Source organism: Mobula hypostoma, chromosome 6 (genome assembly GCF_963921235.1).
Source record: "Mobula hypostoma chromosome 6, sMobHyp1.1, whole genome shotgun sequence".
NCBI lineage: Eukaryota > Metazoa > Chordata > Chondrichthyes > Myliobatiformes > Myliobatidae > Mobula > Mobula hypostoma.
This window is the reverse complement of record NC_086102.1, coordinates 134,330,212-134,346,498: the sequence shown is the minus strand read 5'-3', so window position 1 is coordinate 134,346,498 and position 16,287 is coordinate 134,330,212. Positions and strand designations below refer to the sequence as shown.

General features: G+C 38.9%; 1 protein-coding gene across 12 annotated transcripts in view; it reads left to right on the top strand.

Moving 5' to 3' along the window:
* The window catches only part of hdac4 (histone deacetylase 4), a 494,468-nt gene that overhangs the window by 296,444 nt on the left and 181,737 nt on the right, over positions 1-16,287 (top strand). For all 12 annotated transcript variants that reach the window (XM_063051788.1, XM_063051782.1, XM_063051780.1 and 9 more), the window contains one exon: positions 4,689-4,809. In XM_063051788.1, the coding sequence (XP_062907858.1) occupies positions 4,689-4,809 (121 nt within the window). The remainder of the gene's footprint in view (positions 1-4,688; positions 4,810-16,287) is intronic.

The following is a 16,287-nucleotide window of genomic DNA, read 5'->3' as shown; positions in this document are numbered from 1 at the left end:
GCTCCGAGCGGTTAAAACATGGCTCTAACTGCAGCACTACTATGGTGCTGGTAGAGGAAGTTTTCCTTGCTGCTTCAGGTGGCTGACAGGTAATAAATGTTCCTGAACCTGGTGGTGTGGGAACTAAGGCTCTTGTACCTCCCTCCCGATGGCAGCAGCAAGAAGAGAGCATGGCCTTGGATGGTAGGGGTCCTTGATGATGAATGTTGCTTTCTTGTGGCAGTGCTCCTTGTGCTGAAATGTGGGGAGGGCTTTGCTTGTGTTGAGCTGGTTTGTGTCCACCATTTTTTGTAGGCTTTTGACTGGGATATTGCATGGAATCGCTATAATGTGATGTTAGACAAACTTGGATTATTTTCTCTGGAGCATTGCACCCTAAGGGATGACCTGATAGTATGTAAAATTATTAGAAGTGTTGATAGCACAAAATACTAGAGGATTTCCAAACATCTGCAGAACCATCAACCATCAAGCTCTTGAACCAGAGGGGATAACTTTATTCGACTTCACTCACTCCACCACTGAACCAAAGGTAACCCATGGACACACATCTCATGTTCTCAATGTTTATAGCTTCCTTATTTATTACTAATTTATTTTTTCTTTTTATATTTACACAATTCGTTGTCTGTTGCACACTGGTAGTTTCTCCATCTTGATGTGTGCAGTCTGTCATTCTATTGTGTTCTTTGTATTTACTGGAATGCCTGCAAGAAAATTATCTCAGGGTTGTATATGGTGATATATATGTACTTTGATAATAAATTTACTTTGAACTTTGAATCTCTTGTATTCAATAGTCTTTTTCCTAGGGTGAAAATATAGACATAGATTTAAGGTGAGTGATGGAAAATTTAAAGGTGATTTGCAAGGAAAGTTTTATTTTTTCAGAGGATTCTTTGTGCCCGGAATGCTCTGCCAGGGGAGGTGATGGAGATAGATGCAGCAAAATTGGATTGTTTAATTGGAGTTCTATTCAACACAGACTTTGTGGGCCAAATGTTCAGTTCTTGTGCTGTACTGTTCTTCTTTCTGATGCCCATAAATACATCTGAGCTATAATCAGTGTTTATAAATATTATAACATTCTTACTTTGTACATTATGGTCTATAAACTCTAAAGTTGTCCTCTCTGCTTTAGCAATGCAACAGACTGTAATGTGGATTCTGATTAATTGGGCCATTGGTTAATTGAGGCAGCTGCTTATTTGAACAACTCTTAAAGAACAAAAACAAATTGAGAAAATAGCCAGGATTCCCCTCATTTATTTGGGACACAATACTGCTTAATTGGTGCAAGAGACTTGCCGAATGTTTTCTAACTAGCTTCAGTTGCATGCACATTCTGTATTCATTAAACACTACACCATGCTTAGAGCAAACAGTTTTTAAATACCATCAATTGCATTTTGTGTTCAAAAAGCAGTGGGTTTTTTTTGTTATTGTTAGTTGTGGGAAATAAGCAGTAGGACAATTCAGAACTGTTTTGCTCACTGCATTTCCAAGCACTCAGGCTTGGAGATGTCAGAAACAGCCGAGATTGAAAGTGCAATCATTTCACTACTTCAACAAGTTAGGCACTATGGAGGATTTGAAGGGATCAACACTCATCTTGAATGTTACAAAGAAAATGAAGACAAATGCGATCATCAAAAGCATTGCCTGAAGAAAGTGAATTATCTACACTAGATGTCTATGCTGGTTTTCTTCATTTACAGGCAATCAAATCAACCCAGCAGCATACACTGGATTAATTCCTCTATCGAATACCATTAGGAACTAATACATAGTCTTATAGTACTGTACTAGTATTTGTAGTGTTCTAATTTGTTCTGTATTTCATTGAAATACAAGATCTGTTACTCAGTTTGTCTTTTTTTATATACCTGTTTAACTATTTCCATGAAACTTTGGCTAATTGAGGCAGTGGCTTAATTGGGCCAAAACATACTGGTCCTGGTGTGTCCAATTAACCAGAATGCAGTGTATTTGACATCACTAAGCGGCTTTGTTTCTTCACTTGCTGTAATATATTATCACATAGTAGTATATCATTATCTCTCATTTTTTCCCTCTAAAATGCACCACATTTATCTGCATTAAACTATATCATGAATTTCAGCACTGTGACCTCTATGAGAAAGATAATGGAATTGTTGCACCTCTAATCAAAAATCTCCATTCTGAAGCGTTACTTGGTTCCTCTACAGATACTGCCTAACATTCCAAGTACTTTTTGTATTTTCTGTTATATGTTTTAGAATTTCAATAACTGCAGTAATTTTCTTTTCTGTCCTTCTAAAGTCTAATACCTAAAATCTGGTATAAATTACTGTATGTCACTCTACCCAGTTCATATTCACTGCTGTACACTCAGTACCCATTTTATTAGGCACTTCCTATATCTGATAAAATGGCCACTAAGTATATATTCATGGTCTTCTGCTGCTGTAGCCCATCCACTTCAAAATTCAAAATGTGTGTTCAGAGATGCTCTTCTATTTTAACATGTGGGTATTTGAGTTACTTCCCCGTTCCTGTCAGCTTGAACCAGCCTGGTCATTCTCCTCTGATTTTTCTCATTAACAAGGCATTTTTGCCCACAGAACTGTCGCTCACTGGATGCTTTTGTTTTTCGCACCATTTTCTGTAAACGCTAAAGATGGTTATGCATGGTCAGGGTTCCTAAGATACTCAAAACACCCTTCCTGGCACCAGCAATGATTCCATATTCAAAATTACTTAGTCATATTTGTTCGGCATTTTGATGTTTGGTCTGAACAGCAACTGAACCTCTTGACCATGTCTGTGTGATTTCATGCATGGTTTTGTGCCACATGTGGCCATAAAGTCTAATCATGACTTAATATACATGCTTTAGGAACACCCACTGCCTTGACTTTCTGATTTGCAAGCATTTTAGCATTGATGGTTACACTACCCCTTTTCTCTTGTGTTCAATTTTGCTATAATGTACACACAAAATACTCTGCAGATGCTGGGGTCAAAGCAACACTCACAACACACTAGAGGAGCTCAGCAGGTCAGGCAGCATCCATGAAAATGATAAGTCGATGTTTTGGGCCAGAACCTTTCGTCAGGACTGTAGAGGGAAGGGGCAGAGGCCCTATAAAGAAGGTGGGGGAAGGGGAAGGCTGGTAGGTTCCAGGTGAAAAACCAGTGAGGGGGAAGATAAAGGGGTGGGGGAGGGGGCAGAGTGAAATAGGAATAGAGGAAGGGAGGCGGAGGGAATTACCAGAAGTTGGAGAATTCTACATTCATACCAAGGGGCTGGAGACTACCAGACGGTATATGAGGTGTTGCTCCTCCAACCTGAGTTTAGCCTCATCATGGCAGTAGAGGAGGCCATGTATGGACATTTCTGAATGGGAGTGGGAAGCAGAGTTGAAGTGGGTGGCTACTGGGAGATCCTGTCTGTTGTGGCAGACGGAGCAGAGGTGCTCGACGAAGTGGCCCCCCAATCTGCGTCGGGTTTCACCGATGTAGAGGAGGCTGCACCGGATGCAATAGATGACCCCAACAGACTCACAAGTGAAGTGTTGCCTCACCTGCAAGGACTGTTTGGGGCCCTGAATGGTGGCAAGAGAGGAGGTGTAGGGACAGGTGTAGCACTTACACTTACAGGGATAAGTGCCGGGTGGGAGATCTATGGGGAGGGACGTGTGGATCAGGGAGTCGTGGAGGGACCAATCCCTGCAGAAAGAGGAGAGGGGTGGAGAGGGAAAGAGAAAGGGAAAATCCTCACCGACCACCCCACCATCCTCCAGATCCAGCACATTATCCTCCACAACTTCCGCCACTTTCAACAGGACCCCACCACTAAGCACATCTTTCCCTCTCCCCCAACCCTTTATCTTTCCCCTTACTGGTTTTTCACCTGGAACCTACCAGCCTTCCCCGTCCCACCCTCCCCCAACCTTCTTTATAGGGCTTCTGCCTCTTCCCTCTACAGTCCTGACGAAGGGTTCCGGCCCGAAACGTATACTCATCGTTTCCACGGATGCTGCCCGATCTGCTGAGTTCCTCCAGCATGTTGTGAGTGTTGCTATAACGTACACTTCATTGACAGACACATAAATTCTTCATATATTCATGTGTTTTTATTATTTTTGTATGTAAATGCTGTTATATATAGGTTCTGAATGTCATTGAACTAATGCCCAGTGTAACTAAGTCATTATGTTTTGTTTCCTCTTCTCTGCTGCAATTGAACTTCATACACATTGGAAGGAGTATGATGTTAATCACTAAAGTTACCTAAAGATCTATTTGTGGTTTCACATGCCGCACAGCTCTTGGATGAGATGGATTTAATGCTTCAGTATGTGATCCAGAAAAAAAAGCCAGTCCCATTTTTGATTTTTGAAGGTTTCTTGTTCAAGTTTATTCAGTTATTTGCGAAAGATATTAGTTTTATTTTATGAAACTTAAGCCACCATTATGTATTCCCTTGTTTCCATAACATTGCTTGTTTATGATTATTGGTTAATAGTTGTTGCATAATGGAGAGATAGCTGATTGATAAAATTACTTTGAAATGCTTTAGGTGTTTTTCCACATGAGGTGATATTTATTTGTGTTGCTGTTTCAGGGATGGTTAGTTAAGAAATACAATGTGCTTGTATTCTTAGATTTTAGATGACCTTGTTTTTGTGTATGTTTCCTAGGTGCAGTAGCAAGCACAGAAGTGAAATTAAGACTTCAAGAGTTTGTCCTAAATAAAAAGAAAGCTGCGGCACATAGGGCAATAAACCATTCCATTCCAAATGACCCAAGATATTGGTACGGGTAAGTATGACTCCTGAGCTGCATTGTTGTAATAAAATTAACACTGACTTTTCTCAACAAACTTCTGAAAATCGTACACTTCCTGCTTTTCTTCCAGTGATGGCAGATATTTTTCTATAGTGATGTGTGCTACATACCAAACTTAGAGTGCATGAAGTTTCACTGAAATACTATACTTAGTGCTTCTTTAGCTGACTGTATCTGCTTGCACGATGTTTCTTTGTGGGGTTTTCTGGCCAGCCTTTCTGGCTCAACAGTCAACAAACAACATTATTTTTCTTGATTGATGAACCAGAAATGCAGGCCTGCAATTATCATCTATGAGCAGAAATACTGCAGAACAACTTCAGAGTAGAAAATTTATATTAATCAAAGGTTGCTTTTCTAGTGCCTGCCTTGCTTCCCTCCATCCATCCACACTACCAGAAAGAATGATAACGTATGCAGTACAGTGACTTTTGTTAGATAGCAAGAAATGTTCAGAACAGAAGTGATATGGAAAATGGCAGGAGTTCCTAAATATGTGAATCTGTAAATATGTCTCATCTTACTGACTATCAAAATAAGTAACCTGCTCCACATCTATGGGATGCTATCAGTTTGAGATATGAGACTTCAGCAGCATTTGCTTGCCCCCTAGTGAACAGCAAAAACAACTTGCATTAATGTAATGATTTAAATGTGGAGGTGTGTCCGAAGATTCAGTAGTATGATCAAACAAAACAGAGGGTGCTTTTCTACCCAACTCTGGCTAAAAGCCTCTAGAGCTTTTGTTCTAAAATCCAATCTTTCTCAAAATGAATACCTTGTCAACATCCTAAAATGTCCCTTTCAACTTGGTATTCTGCACAGCAAACCCAATGCCATATATCATATTAAGTCACTGCTAGTACATTATAGAAGTGCAAGTGACAGATTTTTGAAAATCCAAAACTCAGCAGAAGGTAGCCTCTCCCCAGAGTGCATTAAATGTGATTCAGAAATTGCATCACTACTTATTCTTGAATTAGTTTATGATGTGTTTAAGTACTCTCACAAATCTTCTAGTAGCTGCTTAATTGCCCCAAAAACCCACTCTTTTATGTTTTATTGCTTCACTTCATGTATAAACTGGTTGATAATGTTGCATCTCGTTTGAAACACTCCAAATGTCAGTGAGTAAGGATTTACAGTAACATAAATGAAGCTGCTGTGTCTTACAGATTGTCTGCAAATTTATATTGGTATTTAGCTATAATAAGTTATCAGAGGTGTGACTGTCAATAATTGTGCCTCTTATGGACTTTTTTCCCACTCAGATTGCTATATTTTTTTGTCGGTAGTGTAGTTCACAGCCATTAACAGCTCTCCAGTTGTAGACTAAGCATTTAGTCACAAAACTATTGGGTGTAGACTATAATGTAAGCTTAATTTTCTGATAATTATTTTTATGAAGATTAGCATGTAATTAGCATTTTCTTCAGCTTGATAAATATTTTATATCCATAAATAGATATTTATGGACATAGTAAATTTATATCCATAAAGGATTCATCTTTCCATGAAAGATAGAGGTGATTGAGAAAGGATGCAAATCCAGTTTGCAGTCTTGATCCCTCGTAGCCTTTCATGATCAGAATTCTGGAGCAATATTATAATTTTAAAAGACAAGAACTTTAATCTGAAGTAATTTTTAACCCTTCCACTATCTCAGTCTTCTGAAAACTGTCAGTGAGGAAGCTTTTTCCCATGAAGGAGAAAATCATGCTGGTTGGAATCAGTTCCAATCAAAATTGCTAGCTTTCAGCCACTGTACGTTCAGTAAATCATAATTTTTTTCACACACTGAAGGCAACAGTTTGAGAACTTACTGTGTTGATTTCTATTGTCACTTCCCTCAGCTGAAGAATTTTATTTTGTGTGGTATCAGGGAACCCAGGAACCTATTAAAATCAGTGGGAATTCCAGGCTTGTGAATTAAGAGGCAAAGGAATTTTGTGTTATGATTTTATGTTGATTTTACTCTGCTATTTGCAATTATTCTAGGGAGGGGTAGGTAGGTAATGGAATCTTTCCAATTGACTTAGTTTTTATTTATCTTAATCATGCACTTGATAGAGCATAGCACAGAACAGTCCCTTCAGCCCACAGTGTTGTGCTAACTTTTTAACTTACTCCTTGATCAGTCTAACCCTTCACTCCTACACAGCCCATAACCCTCCAAATTTCTTTAATCTATTTGCCTATCTCAAGAGTCTCTTAAGTGTCCATAAAGTATCAGCTTCTATTGCCCCACTCGGCAATGTGTTCCATGCACTTACCATTCTCTGTGTAAAAGAAAACCAACCTCTGACGCTCCCCTTAACTTCTCTCCACTCATCTTAAAAGAACGTCCTCTGGTATTGATTGTTGCCACCCTAGGAGAATAAGGCCTCTCCACCCTATCTGCGTTTCTTATCATCTTATATTTGCCTATCAATCAGCCTCTCATCCTCCATGCCAAAGAGAAAAGCCCAAGACCAATCAAGCTTGCCTCAAAAAGCCATTCCTCAAAAGATATGTTTTCTAATCCAGGCAATGTCCTGGTCAATCTCCCCTGAATCCTTTCTAATGCTTCCATATTTTTCCTGTAACGAGGCAACCAGAAAAGAACACAGTACTCCAAATGTGGTCTCAGCAGAGTTTTATAGAGCTGCAACATTGCCACATGGCTGTTGAATTCAATCACCTGACTCAATGAAGGCCATACACCTTCTTAACCACACTATCAAACTGCACTGCAACTTTGAGGGATCTATGGAGTTGCATCCCAAGATCCCTCTATTCCTCCACACTACCATGAATTCTGCCTTTTAACCATATATTCTGCCTTCAAATGTATCCTTCCAAAGTGTATCACTTCACGCTTTTCCAGATTGAACTCTGCAATTTCTCAGCGTAGCTCTGTATCCTGTCTATGTCCTGTTGTAGCCTATGACATTCTACACTATCAAGCTTCATATCATCTGTAAACTTACTAACCCACCCTTCCTCTTCCTTATCTAAATCATTTATGAAAATCACAAAGAGCTGGGGTCCCAGAACAGATCCCTGTGGAACACCACTAGTCACCAACCTCCATACAGATGATGAGTGAGGGCCTCCAATGGTCAGATTTGTCCATGGATATTGCGTCCTAGCTGTCTAGATATGCAAGCCTGGGCAGTACAATATGCAGAGCAAACTGTTGCCCATATGTCTGATGAACCCAAAGGAACGGCAGACACCTATACAGTTAGATACTAGCAGCGTTGCAGGAGTTGCCAGTCAACATTGAACTCAATGTAGGACTGCCTTAGGGACTGCAGCTCCAGACTTTTCCTTTGGTGTTTACTCCCGAAGCCTTCCCCATGAGTGTGTATAGCCACAAGGCAACTGAGGTTTGAGATCAGAGTTTTCGTTCTCCTAGCTGAGCTGCCAGCCATGGCTTATGAGCCCCATCTGCCGGAAGCAACTGGTTTTAAGGCGCCAGTAACCCGCCTTTGCCCCTTCTCCTATCAGTAGAAATAGTTCCGCCGGGCTTAGTAGCTAAGCCACATGTGAAGGCCAGGAGCTGGACTTGGTTGCCAGGGGCTATTTGAGGCGCACACCATTGAGGGCATTTAATAGGTATTGGGAGCTTGTTCCAATTACTACCCTTGGCTATAATAACCTTAAGGTATCTACATAACCTCCATGCAGATATGCTCCATCTGTACCACCCTCTGCCTTGTCTAGATTAGCCAATTCCAAATCCACATTACCAAGTTTCCACGGTCCCATGCCTTATGACTTTCTGCATGCGACTTCCATGGGAGAACCTGTCAAATTCTTTACTAAAATCTATGTACACCACATCCACGACTCTGCCTTCATCAATTTGTTCTGGTCACTTCCTCATAAAGGGTAATCAATCTCATGAGGCATGACCTGCCCTCACAAAACCATGTTGACCATCCCTAATAAAACTATGCCACACCAAATGCTCATACATCCCGTACTTGCCCACCTCCCTCCATTTGTTTCCTGCCACTTAGCCAGTTTCTTATCCAGGCAGATTAATTGGGTTTTGGTCCATTAATATTCAATTTTCACAACACTTCCTTATCAGATGCTTTGGTAAGTCCATATAAATGACATAAAAGGCTGTTGGTGTACTGCCTTAAAAAGTCTAGTTTGTCAGACATGATAGATCTTGCTGATCAACTGAAAATTGTCATGATTTTTAGCCATGCCATCTTAATCACGGACATAAGAAATCTAGGTCCAACAGATGTGAAACCAACTGTTTGTAGTTTACTGCCTTCCATCTCACCTTTCTTACGTACGTAACAAGGTAATACAAGCAATTATCCATTACAAAGGAATGTTTCATAAATTGAGAGGGTTTTGAAAGACGGCGTAGGCAGTGCTCGTCCCCATTTCCTTTAAAACTGATGGAAACTATTATTAGTAAAAAAATATGTATTCCCTTAATAATATATTAGTTATTCTGCCTATTGTTGAGTTTCTGTACCTTAATCATTACAGGTTTCTCCCGTTATCCAAAGGTAGAGCGTTCTGATGAAACGGTTCGTAAGCCAGAATATCATAAAGTGAATAAGCAATTACCATTTATTAATATGGGAAAAATTTTTGAGCGTTCCCAGACCCAAAAAATAACCTACAAAATCATGTCAAATAACACATAAAACCTAAAATAATAGTAACATATAGTAAAAGCAGTAATGATATGATAAATACGCAGCCTATATAAAGTAGAAATACTTTTCTGCAGCACTGTCTAGCGCAGCGAAAATCTCGCGGAAGCACTCTCGGCAGAAACACTCTCTTCGGTAACCTTTAAGCTATGAAGCTGCCAAATCATACCAAATAACACAAAAATACGCAGCCTATATAAAGTAGAAATAATGTATGTACAGTGTAGTTTCACTTACCGGAATCGGGAAGACTCCAATAAATTGCAGTTTCGTCACAGTTAAACACTTGCTTATACGAATAAGCACCTGACGCAATTGGCAATCGCCTCTGATCTGGGCCGACATTTACGTGCCGGGTGGCACCTAATTAATTAGCTTGTTTATTTCTGCTCGGTATCAGTCCGCGGCCCAGAGGTTAGGGACCACTGCTTAAACTATGAAGCTGCCCTGGCCTCAGAAACCGATTAAACCACCCATGACTACCTTTAAATTCCACTTTCACAACACTTTCATCACCATCATCCAGTGCTTTCTGTTTCAGCTTATTAAAAAGACTGACTAATTTCTCCTTAAGTATAGAAAACTTAACGGAACACCACGCTTTGTACACCCATCAATTCACTCAAGCAATAAACTTTCCATTTTATCCATTATTGGATGCCGACTAAGAGAAACCACTTTGCTACGAGCAGAACCAACAGTAACATCGGCAGCTTTCAAAATTCTTTCTCTCTGCATATAAATAGTGTGAATGGTGGACGCAGGCAGGTTCAATGCGCGGACAGTGTCCTTACTTTGTTCACCACGATTGAAATGCTTAATTGTGTCTAGTTTTATGCTAAGTGTAACACCCTTACGAGCTCTTTTGGGCTTTTCCGATACTCATCTTGCTAACGGATGCACAAAATAAATCGAGATAAAACACATGTTTAAGCAGTGCTGGCTAGAATGTAGTTCCGGGGGAGGAGCTTGGCTGCTTGGGCGCGCGCTGCCTTTTTTCGTAACATGAAAACACTTTCTGTTAGCGAAAACAGGTAACTAATGTAGGTCTTTTGTAACAGCAAGGTGTCGTAAAGTGAACGTTTGGAAAATGGGGGCCACCTGTATTAGTTTCCTCATAATAACTGAATGCTATAAATCTCTTGTCTGCAAAATTCTACTATATGTTGCCTGTGGAAATTGAAGGTACCTGGTAAGGAACAAATGTTTGGATAAGTAGACTAATAGATTATTAGCAATGGTAAAATTCTGACAATATATGACTAACTTTGCTACTTTTCCTTAAAAAGATCCATAGTTCAAAGTTGTGTTTCATAAATTTTTTTTAATCTATTAAATGATTTTTTTTCAGCTCAAACATAGATATGCTACCATGTATATCTTTACCTGAAATGTATTGACCACTGGTGAATAAATTAATTAAAATAGACATTACCGAATACCTGAGTCAAACATGAACGGCTTTTTTATTTGGTGTGTAAGGACCTCTAAAATTGTTTAGTTTTTGAAAATGACTTCATTGCTGAATTACACCAAGTCATTATTTTTTTCAGTGTGTAATGTTTATTTGCTCTTTAAAAATGAATTTTATTATTTTCTTTTCCTGAAAAATTCTTTATAAAATAAGAAGGGCAAGCTGCTTCTTGAAAGAAGTGATTCACTCATGTTTTTGACTAAAAGCAAAAATGTACAATCTTGGAAGCTATAGTATTCAGTACAATTGTGTAAATTGGGATGTTATATTGAAGTTGTTAAAGAGGTTCATGAGGTGTAATTTGAAGGATTGTGTGCTGTTCTGGTCACCTAGCCACAGGAAAAGTATCAATAAGATTGAAAGAGTGCAGAAAAAATTTAGGAAGATGTTGCCAGAACTTGAGGACATGAGTTATAGGGAAAGGTAGAAAGATTTGGACTTTATTCCCTGGAACATAGAAGAATGAGGAGAGATTTCATAGAGGTATACAAAATTTTGAGGAATATAGATAGGGTAAATTCAAGCAGGCTTCTTCCACTAAAGTTGGATGAGACAAGAACAAGAGGTCATAGGTTAAGCGGGAAGCTGAGGGGGATCTTCACCCTGAGGGTGGTGAGAGGTTGGAATGAGCTGCCAACGGAAGTGGTAGATGCAGGTGGATATCAACATTTAAGAGATATTTAGATGGGTACATAGGTGGGAGGGGTGTGGAGGTCTACGTTCCAGGTGCAGGTCAATGGGACTAGATAGACTGAAGGGCCTGTTTCTGTGCTGTAGTACTCTATGACTCTAAAACTATATTAAAGGTTGCACACTGGCACAGAAGTTGGTGCTGCTGCTTCATCATTCTGGTGACCTGTCTTTGTTCCTGATCTCTAGGCGGTCTATATGAAGTTTGCATGTTCTCTCTATGACTGGGGATGGCTTTTCCCCAGGCGTTCCAATTTCCTCCCACTGCTGGCTACATTAATTACATCTGGTGTAGATGGTTGGTGGGAGAATTAGAGTCAGCCTTGTTGTGATTGGAAAAAAGACAATATAATGACGTCATTGTTCTGAAACATTAACTAACCCCAAAAGCAGCTTGAATGTAACTTCTTTAGCACAGCAAGATCTTTCACAGGTACCTTATTGAGCAAATACGATTCCAACCCACAATGTTTGTTCAAAATGCTCCATTCTAGAGTGTTTTAAAGGAGGAATGAGTTTTTGGGATAGAATTTCTGAAGCTGGGGTCTTGGCATCTGAAAAAACAGCTACCACAGATGGAATGATAAAATTTGTGATGAATTCAGAATTGGAGGAGCTCTTGTATTCCAGGGGTAAAACAGAAAATGCTGGAATCTTTCACCAGGTCAGGGAACATCTGTGGGAAGAGGAACTTTTTCACATTTTGGGTGTGGGACCCTTTATCAGCACTGAGAAAGAGAGAAATTAGTTAATTATACCCAATCTTCCCAACAAAGGGAATATCTCTAAGAGAATGAGACCAAACAAGTTAATATAATTGCAAACACGAGGAAATCTGCAGATGCTGGAAATTCACGCAACACACACAAAAAATGCTGGTGAACGCAGCAGGCCAGGCAGGATCACAGGATCAGGAAGAGGCATAGTGGACGTTTCGGGCCGAGACCCTTCGTCAGGACTAACTGAAAGAAGAGATAACAAGAGATTTGAAAGTGGGAGGGGGAGATCCGAAATGATAGGAGAAGACAGGAGGGGGAGGGATGGAGTTAAGAGCTGGAAAGTTGACTGGCAAAAGGGATACAAGGCTGAAGAAGGGAGAGGATCATGGGACGGGAAGCCTAGGGAGAAAGAAAGGGGGAGAGCCTAGAGGATGGAGAGCAGGCAAGAAGTTATAGTGAGGCTTCCTGTAGATGCTGCCTGGCCTGCTCCGTTCACCAGCATTTTTTATGTGTGTTGCATAAGTTAATATAATACTTAAAAGCAGACTTATTTTTCTTTATGTGTACAATATGTTAACCGCAAGGCCATGGAACATACTACCGGGGACTCGATACTAGTAGGAAAAGGAAAAAAATGAGACAAAATGACAGGCAGAAATGGCCAGTTCAAATGCTAACAATGAAAAAGGCTGAGTTACCAAGACGGAGAATTCAGTATAGAGTCCAGAAAGCCCCTAAGTGCCCTGATAGAAGATGAAGTGTTGTTCCTCAAGCTTGCAATAAGCTTCAGTGCAACAGTGCAGGAAGCCACAAATAGGTCGGAGTGGGAGAATTGGGAAAGAGAAAATAGAATATGATTGTCTCACCAGGACATCTTAAGTGATATTTGAAATATTCAAAATTTCAATGGACTGAGTAAGTATTGTAGTTTTAATGTGAATAAGGAATGAAATTACTTATCCAGAATAATTTCAGTTTCCTCTTGAAGTTTAAGTGTCAGTAAAACTCAAATGACAATGTTGACCTTAACTGTACAATGAGTATATGGCTACATATATATTTTGCAGTCCTTTGAATGATTGCAGTGCTGGTTCCATGCAGTCTGTGTCAGTGAAACCTCTTAAAAGGAATAAGCTATAAAAAGGAATAGCTTTCCTGGTCCTTGTACAATAAAGTCCATTGTTAGATGCAAAGCAATTTGTGATGTCCTGTGACTTTTGAAGGAAGTGCAATAATTTTAAATGATAAAGTTTTAATAAAGTGGGCATTTATGGTTAAGCTAGTATTTATTAGCCAATACTAATTAGTTCTTCAAGTAATTGCTTTGCTGGGTCATTTCAAAAGACAGCCAAGCACTTGCTCAAATTCCCTGCAGTGATAACACAACCACTGATGCATCTGCTTTTCATATAGCAAGTTTTGAGTAATGACTTGGGACATTTAAGGTGCTTCTTTTAAATTTAGTTATCCATCTCTGAAGAATTTATTTGTATTTGTTATCACTACTTTAATCTGAGTACAGAGCACAATTCTGAATTGTTGTTATACTAGATATTTTATCACAGACATCCCACCCTGCAAAAGCTCATTTCAAGGGGGTAGCTCCATCAATTTACGGGAGACTCCCGGAAGTTCCGGGAGAGGTGGGATGTCTGCAATAGAGTAGCTCGTTAGCAGCTAGCCAGCTAGTTTAAATAACGTTAGCTATACTAATGAACGAATGACACCTGTTAAACTCACCTCAACATGTCTTTTACAGCCTTAACCCACCATGGGCAATAGAAAAGTCACTGTTGCCAACAGCGCAGCGAGCAACACTGTCATTATTTTTGACCCCTATTAGGCAGGGGTACACTTTAGGGTAGTCTGGGGTGACATACTTTTTATATTTTCTTTTTTTGGAACACTCTGCCATGGCGCGCGCGCGCGTTCTCTCTCTCTCTCTCTCTCTCTCTTTCGCTCGCTCGTGGTCGCGCTCACGCTCTCTCTTGCCTTCTCTCTCTTGCTCTCAAAAAATTGATTTCCGTGATACTGTTTATAATTTGCGGGCATCAGGGAGCCACTATTAATATGTGGGAGACTCCCGGAACTTCTGGGAGAGGTGAGATGTCTGTTACCAAGTAACGATAGTCCAACTTGAGCTACTATGGCAAGTAGGTCCAAAGCTAGAATAAAATGATGTTGTCTCATTTTCTTTTGCCTGACTGAGGTATAATTACACACCAAGCCACCTCATTGAAAAAAGCCATAACTCATGTAAACCTCCAGAATGCAAATATCTGCAAGCATTTCAGTGGAGCATAATTGCTGAGTCTGTTCCCAGATGACATTATAGATATGTGCTTCTAACAACACTTTCTGGAAAGAACTTTGGAGCAGAAACTACATGAGCTCTTGATTATTAGATTCATAACTATTAAGAGATTAGTGTAGGAAGGTGTTTTTGAAATAACTGATCAGCCTTGATTTTATTGAATGGCAGAAGGAAGCACACGGGGCCAAAAGGCCTTTACCTTGTCTTTTTCCTATGTTATGTGTTTATTCCTACTTTTTTGTGGACTGGTTAGCAATCAGAGGATCACAATTAACCTGGGCTTCACTATCTAAAATAAATTCTACTGTAATTTTCATTTTCATTTTTAAAATCTTTTTATTGAAATATAATCTTTTAACAGCTATAAAATACAGAAGTTCAACTAATTAGTATACATATAATAACTAAAGCTGAAGAAAAAAAACATATATGCTAATGAAAAAAAAATTTATATAAGAAAAAGAAGGAAAAAGAGAACCCCAACTAACTGAAAAAACCCCCACTAACTACAAAACAAAAAAAAGGGGAAAAAGAAACACCATTAGGAACCAACTCCCAGAGCAATATGTCTTACTGTCATTTATATATATATAAAAGAAGAAAAAGAAAACAACAACCGCCAAATCACATTTATATAACATAAAATTGGAAGGAAACCATATAAATTAATTCAAATTAAATGATAATATTTGGCAAAAGTGTCCCACCTTCTCTCAAAATCGAATCGGGGATCATAAGTTCTACTTCTAATTTTTTCCAAACTAAGACATAACATTACTTGGGAAAACTATTGAATTAGTGTAGGAGCAGAGGTATCTTTCCACTTCAGTAAAATAGCCCTTCTTGCTAACAATGTAACAAATGCAATTACATATTGGTTTGAAAATGAAATACCCTGAATATGATGCAGAACTATTCCAAATAGTACAGTCAATGTATTAGGTTGAAAATTAATTTTCAAAGCTTTAGATATTGTGGAATAAAGATTTCAATGAGGGACATGACCAGAACATATGTGACAAAGTAGCTACTTCATTTTTGCACCTATCACAATAATTATCTACAAACGTTTGTATATTAGGAAATATTTTGGATAAATAATGGTGAATAATTTTAAATTGAATTAAACAATGATTAGCACATATCAAAGAAGAATTAACCATTTTCAGAACTCGCAACCGATCTTCTTTAACAAAAGTCATATTAAGTTCTCTCTCCCAATCTTGTTTAATCTTTAGTGAGAGGTTATCTTTTTGTAGTAAAAATAAATTATAAATTCTACCAAAAGAACCTCTCACTAAAGGATTCATATTCAAAATAGTATCCAACAAATCAGATTCTTGCATATATGGAAATGTAGAAACATATTTCTACTGTAATTTTCAAAAGGAAGTGGATAACTTAAAAGGAAACACTTGGCTATGATAAAAGAACAGGGTGATGGGAGGTGAGATAGGTTTGATAGGCTGAGTGACCTGAATTAGGCTGCTCAGCTCTTTAATATTAATATTGGCTTTAGTATTTTGTTAAAATTATCTTTTAAAGTTAATTAAAATAGCAATGTTTGGAAATTAAATGGCAAAC